Source organism: Plutella xylostella, chromosome 19 (assembly GCF_932276165.1).
Source record: "Plutella xylostella chromosome 19, ilPluXylo3.1, whole genome shotgun sequence".
Classification (NCBI taxonomy): Eukaryota; Metazoa; Arthropoda; class Insecta; order Lepidoptera; family Plutellidae; genus Plutella; species Plutella xylostella.
Genome location: NC_063999.1, coordinates 3,029,131 through 3,046,699, shown reverse-complemented (window position 1 = coordinate 3,046,699; position 17,569 = coordinate 3,029,131). Strand labels below are relative to the sequence as shown.

At 39.8% G+C, this 17,569-nt stretch overlaps 1 protein-coding gene and 8 non-coding genes across 9 annotated transcripts in view; 5 read left to right on the top strand and 4 right to left on the bottom strand.

Moving 5' to 3' along the window:
• The window catches only part of LOC105389253 (dynein axonemal heavy chain 10), a 91,464-nt gene that overhangs the window by 56,485 nt on the left and 17,410 nt on the right, over positions 1–17,569 (top strand). Inside the window, exons 55-64 of the mRNA XM_048627639.1 lie at positions 864–964; positions 4,774–4,899; positions 5,254–5,434; positions 7,155–7,285; positions 9,497–9,639; positions 9,807–9,899; positions 10,194–10,296; positions 10,748–10,945; positions 15,442–15,586; positions 16,390–16,607. Coding sequence (XP_048483596.1) covers positions 864–964; positions 4,774–4,899; positions 5,254–5,434; positions 7,155–7,285; positions 9,497–9,639; positions 9,807–9,899; positions 10,194–10,296; positions 10,748–10,945; positions 15,442–15,586; positions 16,390–16,607 — 1,439 coding nt within the window. The remainder of the gene's footprint in view (positions 1–863; positions 965–4,773; positions 4,900–5,253; positions 5,435–7,154; positions 7,286–9,496; positions 9,640–9,806; positions 9,900–10,193; positions 10,297–10,747; positions 10,946–15,441; positions 15,587–16,389; positions 16,608–17,569) is intronic.
• LOC119690663 lies at positions 288–406 on the top strand. Its single transcript, XR_005253662.1, has one exon. It is a non-coding gene; the product is annotated as a 5S ribosomal RNA (ribosomal RNA).
• Positions 5,526–5,644, bottom strand: LOC125490040. Its single transcript, XR_007267411.1, has one exon. It is a non-coding gene; the product is annotated as a 5S ribosomal RNA (ribosomal RNA).
• Positions 6,378–6,496, bottom strand: LOC125490043. The gene has a single exon (XR_007267414.1). It is a non-coding gene; the product is annotated as a 5S ribosomal RNA (ribosomal RNA).
• On the bottom strand, positions 6,838–6,956 carry LOC119690687. Its single transcript, XR_005253685.2, has one exon. It is a non-coding gene; the product is annotated as a 5S ribosomal RNA (ribosomal RNA).
• Positions 9,937–10,055, bottom strand: LOC119690675. The gene has a single exon (XR_005253674.2). It is a non-coding gene; the product is annotated as a 5S ribosomal RNA (ribosomal RNA).
• LOC119690698 lies at positions 12,002–12,194 on the top strand. The gene has a single exon (XR_005253695.2). It is a non-coding gene; the product is annotated as a U2 spliceosomal RNA (small nuclear RNA).
• On the top strand, positions 15,871–16,032 carry LOC119690689. The gene has a single exon (XR_005253686.2). It is a non-coding gene; the product is annotated as a U1 spliceosomal RNA (small nuclear RNA).
• LOC119690673 lies at positions 16,851–16,969 on the top strand. The gene has a single exon (XR_005253672.1). It is a non-coding gene; the product is annotated as a 5S ribosomal RNA (ribosomal RNA).

Genomic DNA, 17,569 nt, shown 5'->3' with positions numbered 1-17,569 from the left:
GTATATACCTTGTACAAGTAATTATAAATTCAGAAACCATACGTGGGAGAATTAATTACTTACTGGGAGTTAAGATACGACCGCGCTGGTGCTGCCATCTATTAGAGAAACAAATACATTAGTTTGTGTGTTTCATTTGCACGATACGATACCAGCATAATCATGACGTAGCGTATTTATACAGTTGCGTAGACACTAGCAGATAGATAAATAATAGGACAAGCAATGATAAACAATATAAAAATGATAATGCTAAAGTTAAAACTGCAAAATTAAACACATATATCGTCAACGTCCATACCATGTTGAAAACACCGGTTCTCGTCCGATCACCGAAGTTAAGCAACATCGGGCGTGGTCAGTACTTGGATGGGTGACCGCCTGGGAACACCACGTGTCGTTGACTTTTGCATTTTTCATGGGATAAAAAATAAGCCTTTATCTATTTTTAGTACCTTTCATTTGCACTATGCACTATAATTTTCAACTGAACTCCCGAAAAGCCATACTAAAGTAGCCAAAAAAGACCGGATGAAGGTACCTACTTAATTTATTTATATCCACGTTATCGTTGGTTATGTTAACAGTTGGACGAGAAAAGCCGAGGTCACAGTGTTCTAGCTATTTTTGAAAGAGGCATTGGTTGGAGGCCTTGGAGCAACTGTCGATTGTTTGCTTATGAAGTCTTAATGTCGTCGATGAAGTTCCAACCACCACACATCCACCCAACCGTTATAATCTTTAGATGGGTCGCACTTTCAAAGATGCATGCATATCATGCCGAGCAGTAGGCACGCAGCAGTAAATAATAATTTTATTGTTGTAGTTTAGTATGTAATTGACGCAATAATCCCTTATCACAGAGGGCGCAGAGGGCGAGACGGTGAAGGGTTCCGAGCCAGAGCTGCTGGAGGACCTGGACGTGGGCGGCGAGGAGGAGGGGGAGGAGGAGAGGATAGTCACGGTATGCGAGTTACTGCCTTTTGTTATACATCATACCATACATAATCACGACCATCACGTCCCCACTGCTGTGGCTGGGCTGGCATGGGTCTCCTTCCAATGAAGGAAGGGTTTTAGGCCTAGAGCCTATCTTTTAATATACAGGTTGCTAAATTCAAAAACATCTCTTGGATCAGGAACGCAGAATCAGTCCCTAACAATGATGCCTCTATTCTGTGATATAAAATAATAGTGGCATCCAATTCCACCCCGTATATTTAATCCTAAATCCTCCTGGACACCTCTGGGACAGAACGTTATTACAATATGGTTTAATTTTTTTTTACCTAATTTAAATGAAATTATGTTTTCTAGGAAATTGATCACTTCGAGCCGACACGACTTTTAAAGGTTTTAAAAAGTGATCTAGCTCAATGCAAACGCTTTGGCGCTTGTAGGTAAATTAAAAAGTAGGCGACTTGACAAATAGCTTCGCTCAGTATTTTTTACGTCAAATTACCGGGATAAAGAGCTGCCTGCTTATTATATATGTTAGGCACCCGCCGGGAGCAAGCTGTCCTGGCCCTATGCCAAACTAGTTTATAAAAAAAACTAGCCCTTCTTTCTTTCTTTCTTTCCACCTATAACATAACACTTCATTTCCAACCTGTAAATATCTTCAGTATAATATGTTTTACAAGCTTATGCTAGCTCACTACATTATGCTGAGAGCCTAGTGTGAATTTTTCTAACCGATCGAGCAGCGTAAAGCCAACGCTATTTGCACTGTCACTAGCAAGACAGTTCCCCAAAATTGATAATGCACATAGAAATCTTCGTCATTGTTCGGCAACGGTCGTATTCCCGAGCGTTAGAAAACTATTATGTATTTAGAGTGGTTAAGTGCATTTTCTTCATGAAATTTTAGTAGAATTATGTAATTGGTGCTAAAAGAGATAATTGATTTATCAGTACTGAAATTTGATTCGATAATTCATAATATTCCATTATATTAAAATTTACTTCGAAAATGTTACAGTAGGTACTTTTCAAGTGTCTTACTGAAACTGATGTAAAGATGGATGAAAGAAGGTTTGAATAACACAAGGTTTATATTATAAGGAGAAATGGATTTCAAACACAGGTTTATATTAAAAAATTTAAATCTCAGTTCAAAAGTATTTACAGCACTGATTATTTCACATAAATAAAAAGGTTTACATTAAAATCTCAGTTCAAAAGTATTTACAGCGCTGATCATTCACAATAATATTACAATTACAAACTTGCCCCCTTATTCATAGAGAAATTACAAAAGGTTTTAACTAATAAACTGTTTTGTCCCTCTCCGACAAAGAACAATTTGTTATTTATTTCTTAACGTTATTTATTTCTTCCAAATAAATAACTTACATCATAATAATTAACTTCATAATTTAATTGTAAATTCCCTTTTTAAAGGTATCGACTTTATCGAGACTTAACTTAATCTGGCGCCCAACGTGGGGCCACAGTGTCGCGCTTATGAAAATGGCTAGCTAACGGAGAGGTAGAAATGAGAAGCCAGGGTTTAGCTTGACACAAATTTATTTAGAGGTCAAGTGTGGGTTAGGCCTACACTACACGATCAGTCAGTTTTCTGTTGGCACGGATAGGGACTCCCCTGAGTCGAAGAGTATCGGCGTGGAATCCCGATAACGCGACCGGCGTGGAAGTCCTCTTCTCCAGTGCCCAGGTAGGTAGGCAGGCAGGTCACGTGGCCGTTGCGTGCGCGTGGCGTGTAGCTCGGCTGCGCGGCGTGGTCAGCAACACGAAGGCAGGGGGTTGCCGAACCATCACGTAGAGGGCGAGCCGTAGAAGTAGGTAGAAGTTCCGTGCAGTAGGTATACCGTACCGTGGACGTGAGCGTGGATCTTGGAGTAGTAGCGTGGACCTTGGAGTAGTAGCGTGGACCTTGGAGTAGTAGCGTGGACCTTGGACCCCGATATTGGGGAAGACACACACACGATACCACTGGTAATGTCTAGGTCATTCGACACTTTAGAGCGGGCTAGGCACCTAGAGGACTGCCGTGAGGTAGGGTCACGCGCAGTCGATGCCGTAGCCCGTGGACGAATGCTCGAGAGCCAGTGGTCACCGAGTGGGGCTGCCGCGATAGTGGGGACAAGAACAAAAGACCGCTTCGCTGGCTAGGGATGAGAACGCGTCGATAATTTGAAGAATTATCGACGCGAAGATTAAGTTATCGATAAAGTCGATACCTTTAAAAAGGGAATTTACAATTAAATTATGAAGTTAATTATTATGATGTAAGTTATTTATTTGGAAGAAATAAATAACGTTACACAGAGAGGGACAAAACAGTTTATCAGTTAAAACGTATTGCAACTTTTCTATGAATAAGGGGGTTGGTATTTTGGGTGTGGCTTTATTGGCAAAGTGAAGTCTATCAATGTGACGTATATTTTATTCTTAAATGTGCCTCATAATATGGCATCGTCAAAAATAATTAAAGTTGAAATTAAATTCACATTTGAAAAAAATAACAAGAACGATGTGTAATTGCAGCTCTTTATAATTCCACAAAAGTAATATTGATCTTGACCTTGAGACCCTTGACTGATCGGTGACAGCCACCGACCGATTCGATTATGTGTCACATGATATTGACTACTATTTCTTTCGAACAAGGATCAAAATGCAAGTGCTCTTACGATTCAATGATTCGGGTGTTTACGGGAATACGACAGTTTGCGAAGATTTGCATGCGCATTATTAATATGGGAGAACTGTACGTATTTTAACTTTTTGTAAAATCGATTTTGAAGAGAAGTTATGATTTTTTTAATGTTAACGCAATATATTGCCTTTCAAGAGTAGGGGGGCAGGCCGGCTTTAACACGGAATACCGTACGTGTGGTTGGTAAAGGGCCTACCACACGCGTAAGTATTACCACAGTTTTGCCTGCGCAGGCCGGCTTGTACTGTACATGGAATACTGTGCGAATGGGTGGTAAAACTGTAAACCGCGCCAACATGTTTGAAATTTTAATAATTTTTTCATTAGAGTATTCTCTAAATCCTTGAGTGTGAATGATTTTTTCAATTTTACAGCAACTTTTTTGTCCACTTCGATCGTGTACGGTTTGATTTTTGGCAATAGCAGGCAACTAGACTTTTTTCTAGTGAAAAAATTCTAGTTGTTTGCAAACATTGAAAATATACCAGTAGAAGAAAGAGTTCCTCATTGGGAAACATTGTTTCCAGTTTCCACGCCGACGATTTTGACAAAAATGAGGCTTATGCGCGTACTTAAATGTGCCGTGTGATAGCTCGGCGTACCTGCGCAGTTGTAACGGTGGTGATACTTGCGCGTGTCGTAGGCCTTTAAGGCGAGCAATTTTTTTTAAAATGTTTTACATTATTTTTTCTTCCATCCTATAACTTTTCTAAAGTTATAGGACGTTTTAGCTATTGAACTGTTTTGTCACTCTTTGTCAAGGAACAAATTGTTCTAAATTAGGGGCCTACACAGGCATTGTGCTTAGGGCCTCCGATGCTCTTAATCCGCCACTGAGCAAGCCGCATAATTTGTTCCAAGCGCAATATAAAATCATGTGCTTATGGACTAATGCTTACCAAGTCATAAACTAATAATCAGTGCTTTCCTGCGCCTTAGATATTTAATTCACCCTTATTTTACGAGGGTGGCACACCGGAGACCGCGTTGTTCTATGCTTTATAAATTCATGGAGTTTTATGGCCTGCAACACCTGCAACCTTTCTTCTGCTACATTATGTACTGTATAAACACCCTGTATTTCCCCACAGCTAGAGGAGTACGTATTCCGAGATCCTCTGTTGTTCGGCGACTACCGGAACGCTCTCGACGAGGAAGAGACGCGGTACTATGAGGACTTGCTCGACTATGAAGCCGTGTACTTCCTGTTTCAAGAGGTTAGTTTTTATGTGGAGTTGCAGTAACTGGGTAACTAATGGGTTTGCATATCCACGAGAATGAGTAGTTATTTTGTTAGGTAATTCTCATATTCAGCTCCGCCGTTTTTTACAATCCACGGCCGAGCCTGACACAGTGCTGCCACTACTCATCATCAGCCAGCAATCGTCCACATAGGCCTCCTCCAACAAAATTATTTACATACCTAGTAGGTAGTAGCCCTCCAGAACGGCTAGCACGGGGTGTAAGTCTCATATCGAGAGATTTTTGTCACGTCTTGATGCCTCGAGCCCTATGCTAGTTCGTCAGAACTGTAAAAGCAAAGCTTCACATTTCACACCCACCCTCCGCAGATACTGGACGAGTACATCGAGCGCCTTGGCAAGAAGATCTCTATAGTGCTGTTCGAGGACTGCCTGGAGCACCTGACGCGCGCCACGCGGCTGCTGCGCATGCGCCGCGCGCACGCCATGCTCGTCGGCGTCGGCGGCGGCGGCAAGAAGAGCATAGCCAGGCTCGCTGCCTTCGCTGCAGGTAATAATAATAATATAGAAAAAAAATGTCATAAGTACTTACATTTACATACTAACCGGGTTGATAAGTGTGAAGAGAAAATAAAACAAATAGCCAACGACACGTGGTGTTCCCAGGCGGTCACCCATCCAAGTACTGACCACGCCCGATGTTGCTTAACTTCGGTGATCGGACGAGAACCGGTGTTTTCAACATGGTATGGACGTTGGCGATAACCAGGCAAAAAATCCTGTTTAAAAATGTACAAAGTGTTAAATTGGAGAATGTTTATTTGCTGTTTAATTGCTTCTGTATAGAAACTTTGATGGTCCTCACCATCAAAGTTCAGTGCAGCCAGCACAGGATTCGATACTATTTTCGAATCTACACGAAGGGTCACTTTTACCAAACGCTAAACGTATTTAAATCAAATTTTAAATACATTTTGTACTAACTGACATACGTATGACAGGCTACTAAATACGTTTAGCGTTTGGTGAAATTCCACCTAACATATGGAAAAAACAAATGTCACTTTTGGAACTAACTTTGCCTTACATTTTGACAAGTTGACGATACGCAACGTTAACGGAGGTTCGAAACTTGTGCTCGCGACTCTGACGACGTTGGTTGGAGAGGTTGATTTCGAAATAAGACGGTATAGAAATGTGTGAGTCACTGTGAGTCTTCTTTCCCTCCACCAATCAATGTTAAGGCGCAAGAATAGATCTCCATAGTGCTATTCGAGGACTGCCTGGAGCACCTGACGCGCGCCACGCGGCTGCTGCGCATGCGCCGCGCGCACGCCATGCTCGTCGGCGTCGGCGGCGGCGGCAAGAAGAGCATAGCCCGACTCGCTGCCTTCGCCGCAGGTTACTAATAATATAATTAAAAATAAATAAAAAAAACTTACATCCTTATAACAGCCACTTCTTGGTTTGTATGATGAGAAAAAAAAACAAAAAGCCAACGACACGTGGTGTTCCCAGGCGGTCACCCATCCAAGTACTGACCACGCCCGATGTTGCTTAACTTCGGTGATCGGACGAGAACCGGTGTATTCAACATGGTATGGACGTTGGCGATGTAGCTTTCTGAAACAGTCCATTTGGTTGGGATGCTGATTTCGAAAAAAGACGGTGTGAAAGGACTTCTTGCTCTGCACTAATCAACGTCAAGGAACGAGATCTCGCTAGTGCTGTTCGAGGACTGCCTGGAGCACCTGACGCGCGCCACGCGGCTGCTGCGCATGCGCCGCGCGCACGCCATGCTCGTCGGCGTCGGCGGTGGCGGCAAGAAGAGCATAGCCAGGCTGGCTGCCTTCGCTGCAGGTAATAATAATAAATATAGGAAAAAATATGTCATAAGTACTTACATTTACATACTAACCGGGTTGATAAGTGTGAAGAGAAAAAAAAACAAAAAGCCAACGACACGTGGTGTTCCCAGGCGGTCACCCATCCAAGTACTGACCACGCCCGATGTTGCTTAACTTCGGTGATCGGACGAGAACCGGTGTATTCACCATGGTATGGACGTTGGCGATAGCTGAACTAAAAATCCTGTATAAAAATGTGTATCAGCTGTAACGGCATATACAGTTGTTGGTATAGTTTTAGGATTTTTAGCTCAACTATCGCCAAAAGCTAATGTAAATATGCTTAGTATTTTTCGTCTACCTATGCGTTATGATTGGTAGCTAATAGTAAAAATAAGCTACAAACTAAGCCCTTATTTCCAGGTTGCGAGATGTTCGAGATAGTGGTGACCCGCAACTACAGCGAGAACTCGTTCAGGGAGGACCTGAAGCGGCTGTACTACCAGCTCGGGCTCGAGGACAAGAAGACCTGTTTCCTCTTCACCGCCTCACAGGTAGGTACTTATTATAAATGTATCTCAACATCGTAAGCCAATAAAATTTCTATTAAGATATTTTTTCGCAAATTTTTAAAAGTCGTACTTAAAACATTAGGTAATCATCATCGGCTAATAATTATCCACGGCTGAACCTCTCCCAAGCTGCGCCACAACACTCGGTCCTCGGCCTTCCACACAGTGGCGGATTTACAAATTTGCCGCCTGTAGGCCATTCAATTTTTGCCGCCCCTACTGACTTCTGAAATTCAATTAAATAAATAAATAATAAATAAATAAATAATTCATTAGTTTAATCCCGTTATTAGTATGATTGTGAACTTAATGATATTTCTATCTGTCTGTCTGACACCAACTTCTTCAGATGCTTCATCAAATATTTTTTAAGCTTCTGTACCTCAAAAGAAAAAAAGGAACCCTTATAGGGTCACTTTGTTTGACGGTGTCTGTCTGTCTGTCTGTCGCCACCCTTTTTCTCAGAAACGGGCAAAGATATCAAACTGACATTTCGCAAAGATATACAAAAGAGGATGGGCGTTTTGGGACCTATGTCCAATACAGATGGGTCATACATAGTTGGATAGCTCTTTTCAAGTGAGCAAAAAAATATTATGACGACAAATCCGTATAATGTTCTCAAAAATTAAAAATGAATGTGAAAAAATAACAAAAACATTTAAATTAAAAAAAAAAAAACAATAACATATTACTCGTATTTCTATTGGTGCAGGTCCCAGCTTCCATAGATTTGTGCCCATCATCATTTATTACGGCCTCGACAAAGTGGTAAAATAAAAATTGAAAAAAAATATATTTAGGTGTACCTTCCATACGTGTATGACATGCATACGTCGAAGCAGTCAAAAATTATAGAAAGTTCAAAAAACACCTCACGGAGCGCCGCAGCTCAGGTAGCAATCAATTGAGTGAAAGAGTTCTGATTGTAAATGAAATCAACTTACATGACCTAACGGGTGTGTTTTGAACTTCAACAATTCTTGACTGCCTCGAAATACAGATACGGTTTTGGTATCATTGTTTAGCTTATTTCAAATACTTTTTAATAAATACATAAAAATACCATCAAAGGGGGGCGATTTTCAAAGTTATTCAAGTAAATGTAAATTTTTTCTGTTTTTTTTTTGTCAAAACTGTTAGATTAGGTGCTTTTAACCTATTTTATGTAACAATTTAGCAGTTGTGGATATTTTTATTTGATAGAGATGACTTTTTGCGGAGAAAAGCATTTTATTTCATGTCCGTAAGGCGTCTAATTCTCGAGATATGATTTTCTATGAAGAAGAAGAAAATTTTTAGTATCTAAGCTTTAAAATTAACTAACTTTAATACTAACTAAAGCTAAACCATTCCATATCCAAAGTTGTAACAATAATATATCTTTTTTCAATCCAATTGTAAGAATGTGCCGTCTGTATAATGACTTTGCCTGCTCTAAAGATTGTGATGTTGATGTCTTCGATCCAAGAGTATATAAATTTAAAACGCTAGTTCGAAGCTTAAAACTTGAATAATTACTTGTATAATATAGATTTACTATTATTTAATTTTGTATAAGCATTGCTGCTGTATACTTATAAACTTGTGTTAGCTTAAGATTTTCATGATGTGTATACATACCTAGGTAGTTAATCTAGTTCTTAATTTTATATATGAATACCTCTTCTCATGTTACGATTAATTGCTGTTTTGTGTACCATATTGTTCAATAAAATAAAATAAAAATAAAATAAAATGGCCGCCATTTCTAGAATATTGAGATTTGACCCCACATATGGGGGTTTTATCTCGATGAAATTACTCGTGGAATCCCCTCTTAAAGTTTGTCGGGTTCGAAAAAACATGTTGTATAGATTGTGTACACGTAAATGTATTATTAAAAAATCTGTATTTTTTTGCCAAATTTGCCGCCCCTCTAAATCTGCCGCCCTAGGCACTGGCTTTTTTGGCCTATAGGTAAATCCGCCACTGCTTCCACATCAAGCCACAACACAACCGAGTATTGTGGTGACGCGCCTTGGGAGAGGCATATGACCAGCAGTGGATGATTATTGGCTAATGATGATGATGATGATGATGACGACTCGATAACTCGTCTACTCCTTTCGGAAACTTAATGATAACTTTCGCAGCAGGCGCTGCTTTGAAATTACTAAACATTATTCAGATTTACCGTTACTCCCCCGGCAGATCTTAGAAGAAAGCTTCCTGGAGTACATCAACAGCATCCTGCTGGTGGGCATCCCGCCCGCCCTGTTCAGCGACGAGGAGCGCGACGCGGTGGTGGGCGGCGCGCGCGCGCAGTGCGTGCAGGCGGGCCTGGGGCAGAGCAAGTGAGGGTGCAACTAGTTAACAATAGACATAAGAGCTGCCAATAATAATCGTCCACTGCTGGACCTAAGTATCTACATATACATTGTATACTAAACTTCCTCATTCAACCATTACGGGCTTTAAAATTCGAATATATTCTGTTCCTAACTAATGTTATACTTTTCAGGGATGCAGTGTGGCAGTATTTCGTGAACAAATGCTGCGACAACCTCCACGTTGTCTTGACGATGTCTCCAAGCGGCGATGTTCTACGAAACAGGTAGTAAAATGTAAAAAAAGTATGCAAAAAAGCAAAAAGCCAACGACACGTGGTGTTCCCAGGCGGTCACCCATCCAAGTACTGACCACGCCCGATGTTGCTTAACTTCGGTGATCGGACGAGAACCGGTGTATACAACATGGTATGGACGTTGGCGAAAATGCTACTAAAATATTGAAACAAGTTCTATCACCCTCTATTCTACGTATCTCACCCTTTGGTAATTGTTGCTAAGCCAGCCAACATTAGAGTGTCTCTAAAGACAAGGCGATAAAGATGATTTTTGTTTGTCAGGTGTCGCAGTTTCCCCGGTCTCGTGAACAATACCACCATTGACTGGATGTTCCCGTGGCCCAAGCAAGCTCTTTTAGCTGTGGCCAACGTTTTTCTAGCTAATGTAAGTAATGATTCACTCACATAAAATAACCCTTATCAACCTCAGTCTTATCATAAGGCAGCCAAGGATGATCAAAGCTTGTTTGAAATCATGTGCCAATAACAAATTTTCAAAAGTTTCATGATTATTGTTTCCGCTAGGGGCGCTACTTTATATGCGAAAAAATCAAATCTCTAGTTTATGTAAAAAATCACACGTAAAGCATGAACGCTAATGCTACAGTTAAAATACAAATCTTTAATTTAACCTTATAGACAGCCATAGCAGTAGGTTGTTTGAAATCATTATGACGAAAAATAAAATAAAAGTTTCATAGTGGTTTCCGCTAGGGGCGCCACTTTGTATGCGAGGAAATCAAAACTCCAGTTTATCTCAAATACCACATGTACCTTACGCATGAACGCTAATGCTGCTAAACCACAAATGTTTAATTAAACCTTCCCGTCCACAGGTGGACAAGATCCCGGACGAGTTCCGTCCAATAATCGTCGAACACGTGGTCCACGTGCACCTCTCTGTGTCACAATACACGGAGCAGTTCCTGCTGCGTCTGCGCCGGCGCAACTACGTCACGCCCACGCACTACATGGATTATTTGACGAACTACGTGGCGCTGCTGAATGAGAAGGACGCGTATATTGTCGCTATGGTAAGGGTGTGTTTTTTAATTGCATCATGTAATTAATGAATATAAGTCAACCAAAAATGTTCCTATGATTAGTCTAGTAATTTAAACATTGTTTACATTTGTTTTTACTGTAAGTGCTACGTACCTTCATTGTTAATATTATACCTTTTGTAACCGGCACACCGGCATCCACGACACAGGCTGAGCCTACTGTGGAAGCCACCAAAACTCGTAAATTTACTAACTCACACACTTCCAATTTAATTTCATAATATTGTACTTACTTAAATTCTTCTAAGGTGTTTAAATAAATATTTTTGAGTTGGCACACGGAGCTGTGCAGCGATTACATTGCAAGATTTTCGAACCTCCGTTAACGTTGCGTATCGTCAATTGATTGAACACAATAACATCTGTCAAAAAGGTTGTCAAGAGTGCCAATTCACAATTTGGACTAGATTTTGACGAGTTCTGTCGAAAACCGCTCAATAGTTAAGACAAGATGGCACCACCGTCGATCTCGAGAGTGCCAAATGGCGAGAAGGAAAGATGAAACCAATACATTGCGTTCCAAGAGTAGGGCTACTGTCACTGTTAAAAATATAAGGTAAAATTTGTTAGTTCCAAAAGTGACCACGTTGGCGCTGTTTTTTCCCATATGTTTGTGTAGTATCGAAAATAGTATCGAATTGCCAGGTTAACCCGTGATCCCTCATTATCATTAGGCCCTCTGTTCTTTGGGAGTCACTACTTATAGAAATTGAAAAACGAATAATAGTTGTCACGTAAGACCTTTTTTATGGCGCTAGTTGTAAGCGAAGGGATATATTGGCAATGTTGGCATTATATTAGAGCCTGGTGCATGATAATGACAAACAACTATGACTTGGACTACCGTGACGTCCGTGACGTCATCATGAATGGTAACGGTTCGGTAGCACAATCGCACATCACACGCACGCTTATGGACAGCCTAGTACCTACGTTGTACTATAGATGTCACTGTGCCTTCGTCTGCATCGCGGTATTAAGATTTTTTCGCGTTTATGGACCTCCCTCGCACACCATCTTGTAGGTATCGCTTCTCGGCCTTTTGGCTAAGATCAAAGTGTAGTATCTGTTCTTTTCAGCTTAATATCTGAAAGTTCCCTCACTGAGGGACCAGTATATTAATCTGATTTTTGTAAATCGATGGGATGTTCGGGGCTCGCTCCACTCCCGTCACGGGTCGGCCCGGCATTGCAGTGCCGCCGAGATCGGCCCAAATTATGAGCTAAACGTCTTTTGAATCGAAAAACCGAAAGTGTTAGGTCAGTTCATTGACCAGAAGAATTAACTTTTGGTCAATGAATCATAATGAATACATTTAAAACTGCTAATTTACACCAACATGGAATGTAACTACTAAGTGTAAATCACGTAGTATGGAATTATGACTAGATGAGCTAGACCAGTGTTTTTCAACCTGTGGGTCGCGACCCCCTGGGGGGTCGCGAAGCTTCTGTAGGGGGGTCGCCAGAGGCCGAAAAAACTGGGTACTTTAGTGAAAAAAAACATAAAGATAATTAATATTTCTTTATTAGATAGATCAATGATCATAAGCATTTTACTCCATCCATGCGAGCATGGATTTTTATAAACAAACTACTACTAAATCTGGCCTTAATCTGTAGTTTTCATGAGAAATCTTTTGTTGATACCTACATACAGAAGAAGGGTACAATTAGCTTGAGTCTATTCTTACTTCATCTTGCCTCCCACCGTAAATTATTAAATTGGAAAAGGTTTTTTGATTGATTTCAGGTCATGTTTGCTTCCAATGAGTGCAGAAAATAACAATAAATAATATTTAAGTACTTTATTAAAATATGTATAAAGGTTTTCAAAATAACATCTAAATTAACAACTCTTTTCAGATTTTTCCAAGTGAAGAGTTAATAATAACAGAATTGAATTATACAGAGTGTTGTAAAAAGGGTATTTATTTTCATGAGATTTGAAATTCTGATTTCATTTTCGGGCTTAGATAAACCATGATGCACATGTAGGTTTCGGCTTAGTATACCGTTTTTGCTACACCCCGTATTTAACATAACTAATAAGAAAGTTTGACTATATTTAGGACCTTTTAAATGGTAGCCAATAAAACAAAACCCAAAAAAATTGGCCCCTTTTTACATACCTACTATGTTAAAAAAACCGCAGGGTCAAGGGGGTCGCGAAAAATTTTTGAATACCAGGGGGGTCGCGTCATGAAAAAGGTTGAAAAACACTGAGCTAGACATAATAGACCACATTCGGATAGAAAAAACAAAAATCCCGCAAAGTAACTTCTATTTCTATGGAAATAAAACCTAATTAGGTTTCGCGACTTATGCTAAATGCGTTTTGCGACCACAGACATCATTATTATTCTTCACTTTTTTTTTGTTGTCAGGTTTAAATCATTGTTGTATTTTGGAAAACACTGATTTTTTTTGTTTAGACCGTTGGAACATAGAAAATGTCCATAGCCCAGATAACCCATTTTTAAAAATACTCGTAACATACGTCAATTGTCAATTAAAATTAGTTCTTATTTTTAATAGATTAAAACCCTATTTTGATAATATGTTTACGAGGGTTACTCGATCGCGGGTCGCCGGGTGGGTGTTCTGTCACCGCGGCACCCGGCACCCGCCCGCACACACACTCGCCGGTCACCGGTCGTCGCGTGAGCACGGAGATTCTGTTTATGAGGGCGCTGGTCTCTGGCGATCGAGTCTTTGAAATTTTAGCGATGGGATCACGCTCGCGTTGTTGATGATTGGATTAAAGTGATACGATCGCTCGTGACCGACACAGGACTGAGACATAATTGAACCAAAGTCTAATCTTAGTACTTACTACTATAGTGCCACAATCTTATCTGTTCCGGTGACGGCTTCGCTGAGTTCGAATCCAGTGATGCCATCGATTAAATTTTGCCTATTTGTGGTTTAAACGACAATGCATTTCTGCTATTGCCTATTTTATAATTAGGTACATTCATAAGTATAGATAAATCAAAATATTGGGTTGATAGTAAATGAAACAGGATATTATACCTATATCAAATGACATTTGTTGTACCTATGGAAAATTTGTACACGGCGAACATAAATAAAATAAGCTCTAATTATGTTCTGATATAGGAGATTAAATCTAGATTACAATGGTATACTTAGGTTATATCAGATCTGTGGGTCGTGGAAATACCGAGATAGACAGACTTAAAAAAACTATTAGGTAATTATTATTTATTTATTTATGAACACTTTATTTTACATTTTCTAAAGTAGTTAACAAGAAATAAGAGCATAAAATTAAAAGAAATTCAGACAATGTACAAAGGCTAATTGCCAAAAAGCAATTTCTTCCAGCCAACCCTTGATAGGTTGGTAGAAGATGTCATAAATGATAATTATTTCGTCTAAAATCGCTGCAGGTGCGCGAAATTCTTCTTGGTATATATCATATATATGGCCTATGATTTAAAGTGACATGTCACCTGTAATCAAAGAAAAATAAAGATTTTATACTTTTCATTATGACCCATCCCGTCCCCACTGCTGGGGCACGGGATGGGGTGAAAATATTAATAAAATTACATGTGAGTATATGGGTAAAATTATTCGTCATATTTGGCAACACTAACCTGTAGCCGCTGCAACTCGTTCTTCCAATTTTTCAAACGGAATTAAAGGCGCCTGAATACGTTATTCTTCCTGCATAAAAGCCAATATATCTAGTATTACTTTTCTTGCATCACTTTTCAGCGCTTTTGGGATTATTTTCAGGCAGAAAATCACAAAACAAATTAAATAACGTAGCGTCAGCCTCTTCGCAAAATTGACAACTCAAATAACGCACAGAGTATGAAATGACGTTTGACAATGACGTCACGTTAGTTGCACATTTTGACCACCGGAACAGATAAGATTGTGGCACTATACATTGAATATTGAACAATAGAAATCAAGGTAATCTTTCCTTCAGCCACAGAATAATAACTTACTAAATACTACTAAATACTTAGAAAAATACTTATAAGCTCCGAAATCTTTTGAGCTCTAATAATTTATGTCTACTGCATTTTACAAAATTCTTCCTATAATTATTATTATCAATGAATAGTAAGCCTGGACTGATTTTCAAGACTGGACTGACTAACATACGAATCGACGATAATAATAAACTGTTTATTTGGGAAATCATCCAACGTGTTAGTACACAATTTACCTTATTTTTTTTAAGCAAACACAAAACATTTGAAATGTCTTATTATTACTGTCTAATAATGTCTCATTATTTTCATTACTAGTTTTGGATGCAACGGAGCAAAGCTTTCTTATTTATTAGGGTCCATATGCAATAATACACTTATGGAGTAGACTGTTAACGGAATAACCTTACTGCCTGCCTTATTGACTAGATCTAGCTACCCCCTTTGAGATTTTGTGCAATAAAGTTTGTAAGTAATAATGTTCTTCTTACAGTGTGAACGTTTGAAAGGCGGTTTATCGAAGATTGCGGAGGCCAATATCCAGTTGGAAGATTTGAACGCAAAATTGGCCGAGCAAAAAGTAATAGTAGAAGAACAAACAAAAGAGTGCGAACTGCTTCTAAAAGAAATATCCACAGGTTTGAAAACGCTTTTCCGGAGCCTGCATAGATAGAGATAGTACTTTATTAGTAGTCTATTCCAACTCTTGAAGCGCCACTGAGACTCGTGGTGATAGTTGGAACTATTAAGTAACTAAAGAAACGAAACGAGAGGCCCGCGAGCGCTGAAGTCGAGGGAGCTCCCAACTCCGCGACCATCTTGTTTTCGATCCGTGCGCCAGATGACACTATCCCCTCGACTACATCGCGGTATTAAGATTTTTTCCTGTTTAGTCTCTACCCCAGTGCAACATTGTGAAATCATACTTACCTGGCGTAGGGGATACCGTGATCAAGAAGGCGGTTCCCCCAGAGCGAGGCCCTTCCATTGCACTGCGGTTGGGTTGACCTTTGCGAATATCCCTAATGTGGATATCTCGGACGCGTAATTTTTGGTAGTGGGGACTGCGTACGCGCCGTCCCCTTCTTAAAATCTATATATGAACATCTGCATCTCTTACCTTACCTGTTGATTTGTCTGTTTTCAGATTAACGTAATCTGAGGAATAAAATTGTTGCTGTCACTCCCCAATACAAACATTCACATACGACATGATCAGAATTATTCCTGAGATAACTTTTATCTGACTATTGTTGAGTATCTCATTGAATCATTTCGAATTGAATGGTATCGGTTTATGAAATGATAATTATTTAATTGAATGGGACGAATATAATAATTATCATTTACCCCATTCGACGTTTCTGTTATGTAGTGGACGTAAAAAAGACGTAGGCTGCGTAGGCACTCTTAATATTTTGTCTGTAACCCATCCCCATAGCGACGGACGCGGCAGTGAGCAAGCAGCAAGTAGCGGCAGTGAAGCAGGTGGAGATCACGGCTCAGAGCGCGGAGATCGGCGTGGAGAAGGCATCAGCCGAGGAGACGCTGGCGGCGGCCATGCCCGCGCTGGAGGCGGCACGACTGGCCCTGGCTGACCTAGAGAAGGCCGATATTACCGAGATACGGTCCTTTGCGAGCCCGCCAGAGGCTGTCCAGGTATTGTGTTGTTTGGTGTATAATGGCGTTAGTAGCTAGAAGCTGTGGAAGTAAAACTTATTACAGATTTTAGTGTAGTGTAGAGACGGCGGATTTTGACGATACTACGATGCTACTATCAATTTGTTTCTACCAGTGATAAATTAAACCTCCTAAGGTAAGGAGGTAAGGATGTAGGGGTAAGGTAAGGTAAACATATTCAATTTTCTACAACATATATTCTCATATTTTGATAGAACTACCGCCAACGTCCATACCATGTTGAATACACCGGTTCTCGTCCGATCACCGAAGTTAAGCAACATCGGGCGTGGTCAGTACTTGGATGGGTGACCGCCTGGGAACACCACGTGTCGTTGGCTTTTTGTTTTAGTAATTATGTTTTTACATTTAATAAAATTACGAATCTGAATCATAAATCGATAGAAGAATATTTATTTGATTCAACAACACATCTCTGATACATCTTTGATACATTTGTTATTCGTCGATATAGTTTTTTTTGCCCCTGGGTGTGGATCATGGAAGTAACAATACAACAGGAATGCGCACTCACCAAAATGATGCAAACAAAAATAGACCTAACGAATTCACCTTAAGATTTATATTTGAAGTGAAAGAGGCCGCGAGCCGAAAGAGAGGGTTACCACAGAGCCCTTCCTCTCTTTCTAACAATTGCCAGGATTTAGTTGTGTAAACTTTAGTAGATTTTGTACGAAGAGAGCTATGCAAAAAAAATATTAAATTAACTCATAGACTACTGTATATCATATCATTTTCAAAAACAAATTTATAATAAATCATTATAAACATGTAATTTTAATGAAATATTTGGTATTTGTTTGAATAATAATTTCATAGAAAATATTGGTAGTTTTTCTAAATACTTTACGACAAGACCGAAGTTGTCAAGATGACGGATGACGTTTATACTGTTGTGAGAGACGTTATGGTTAGGGTGA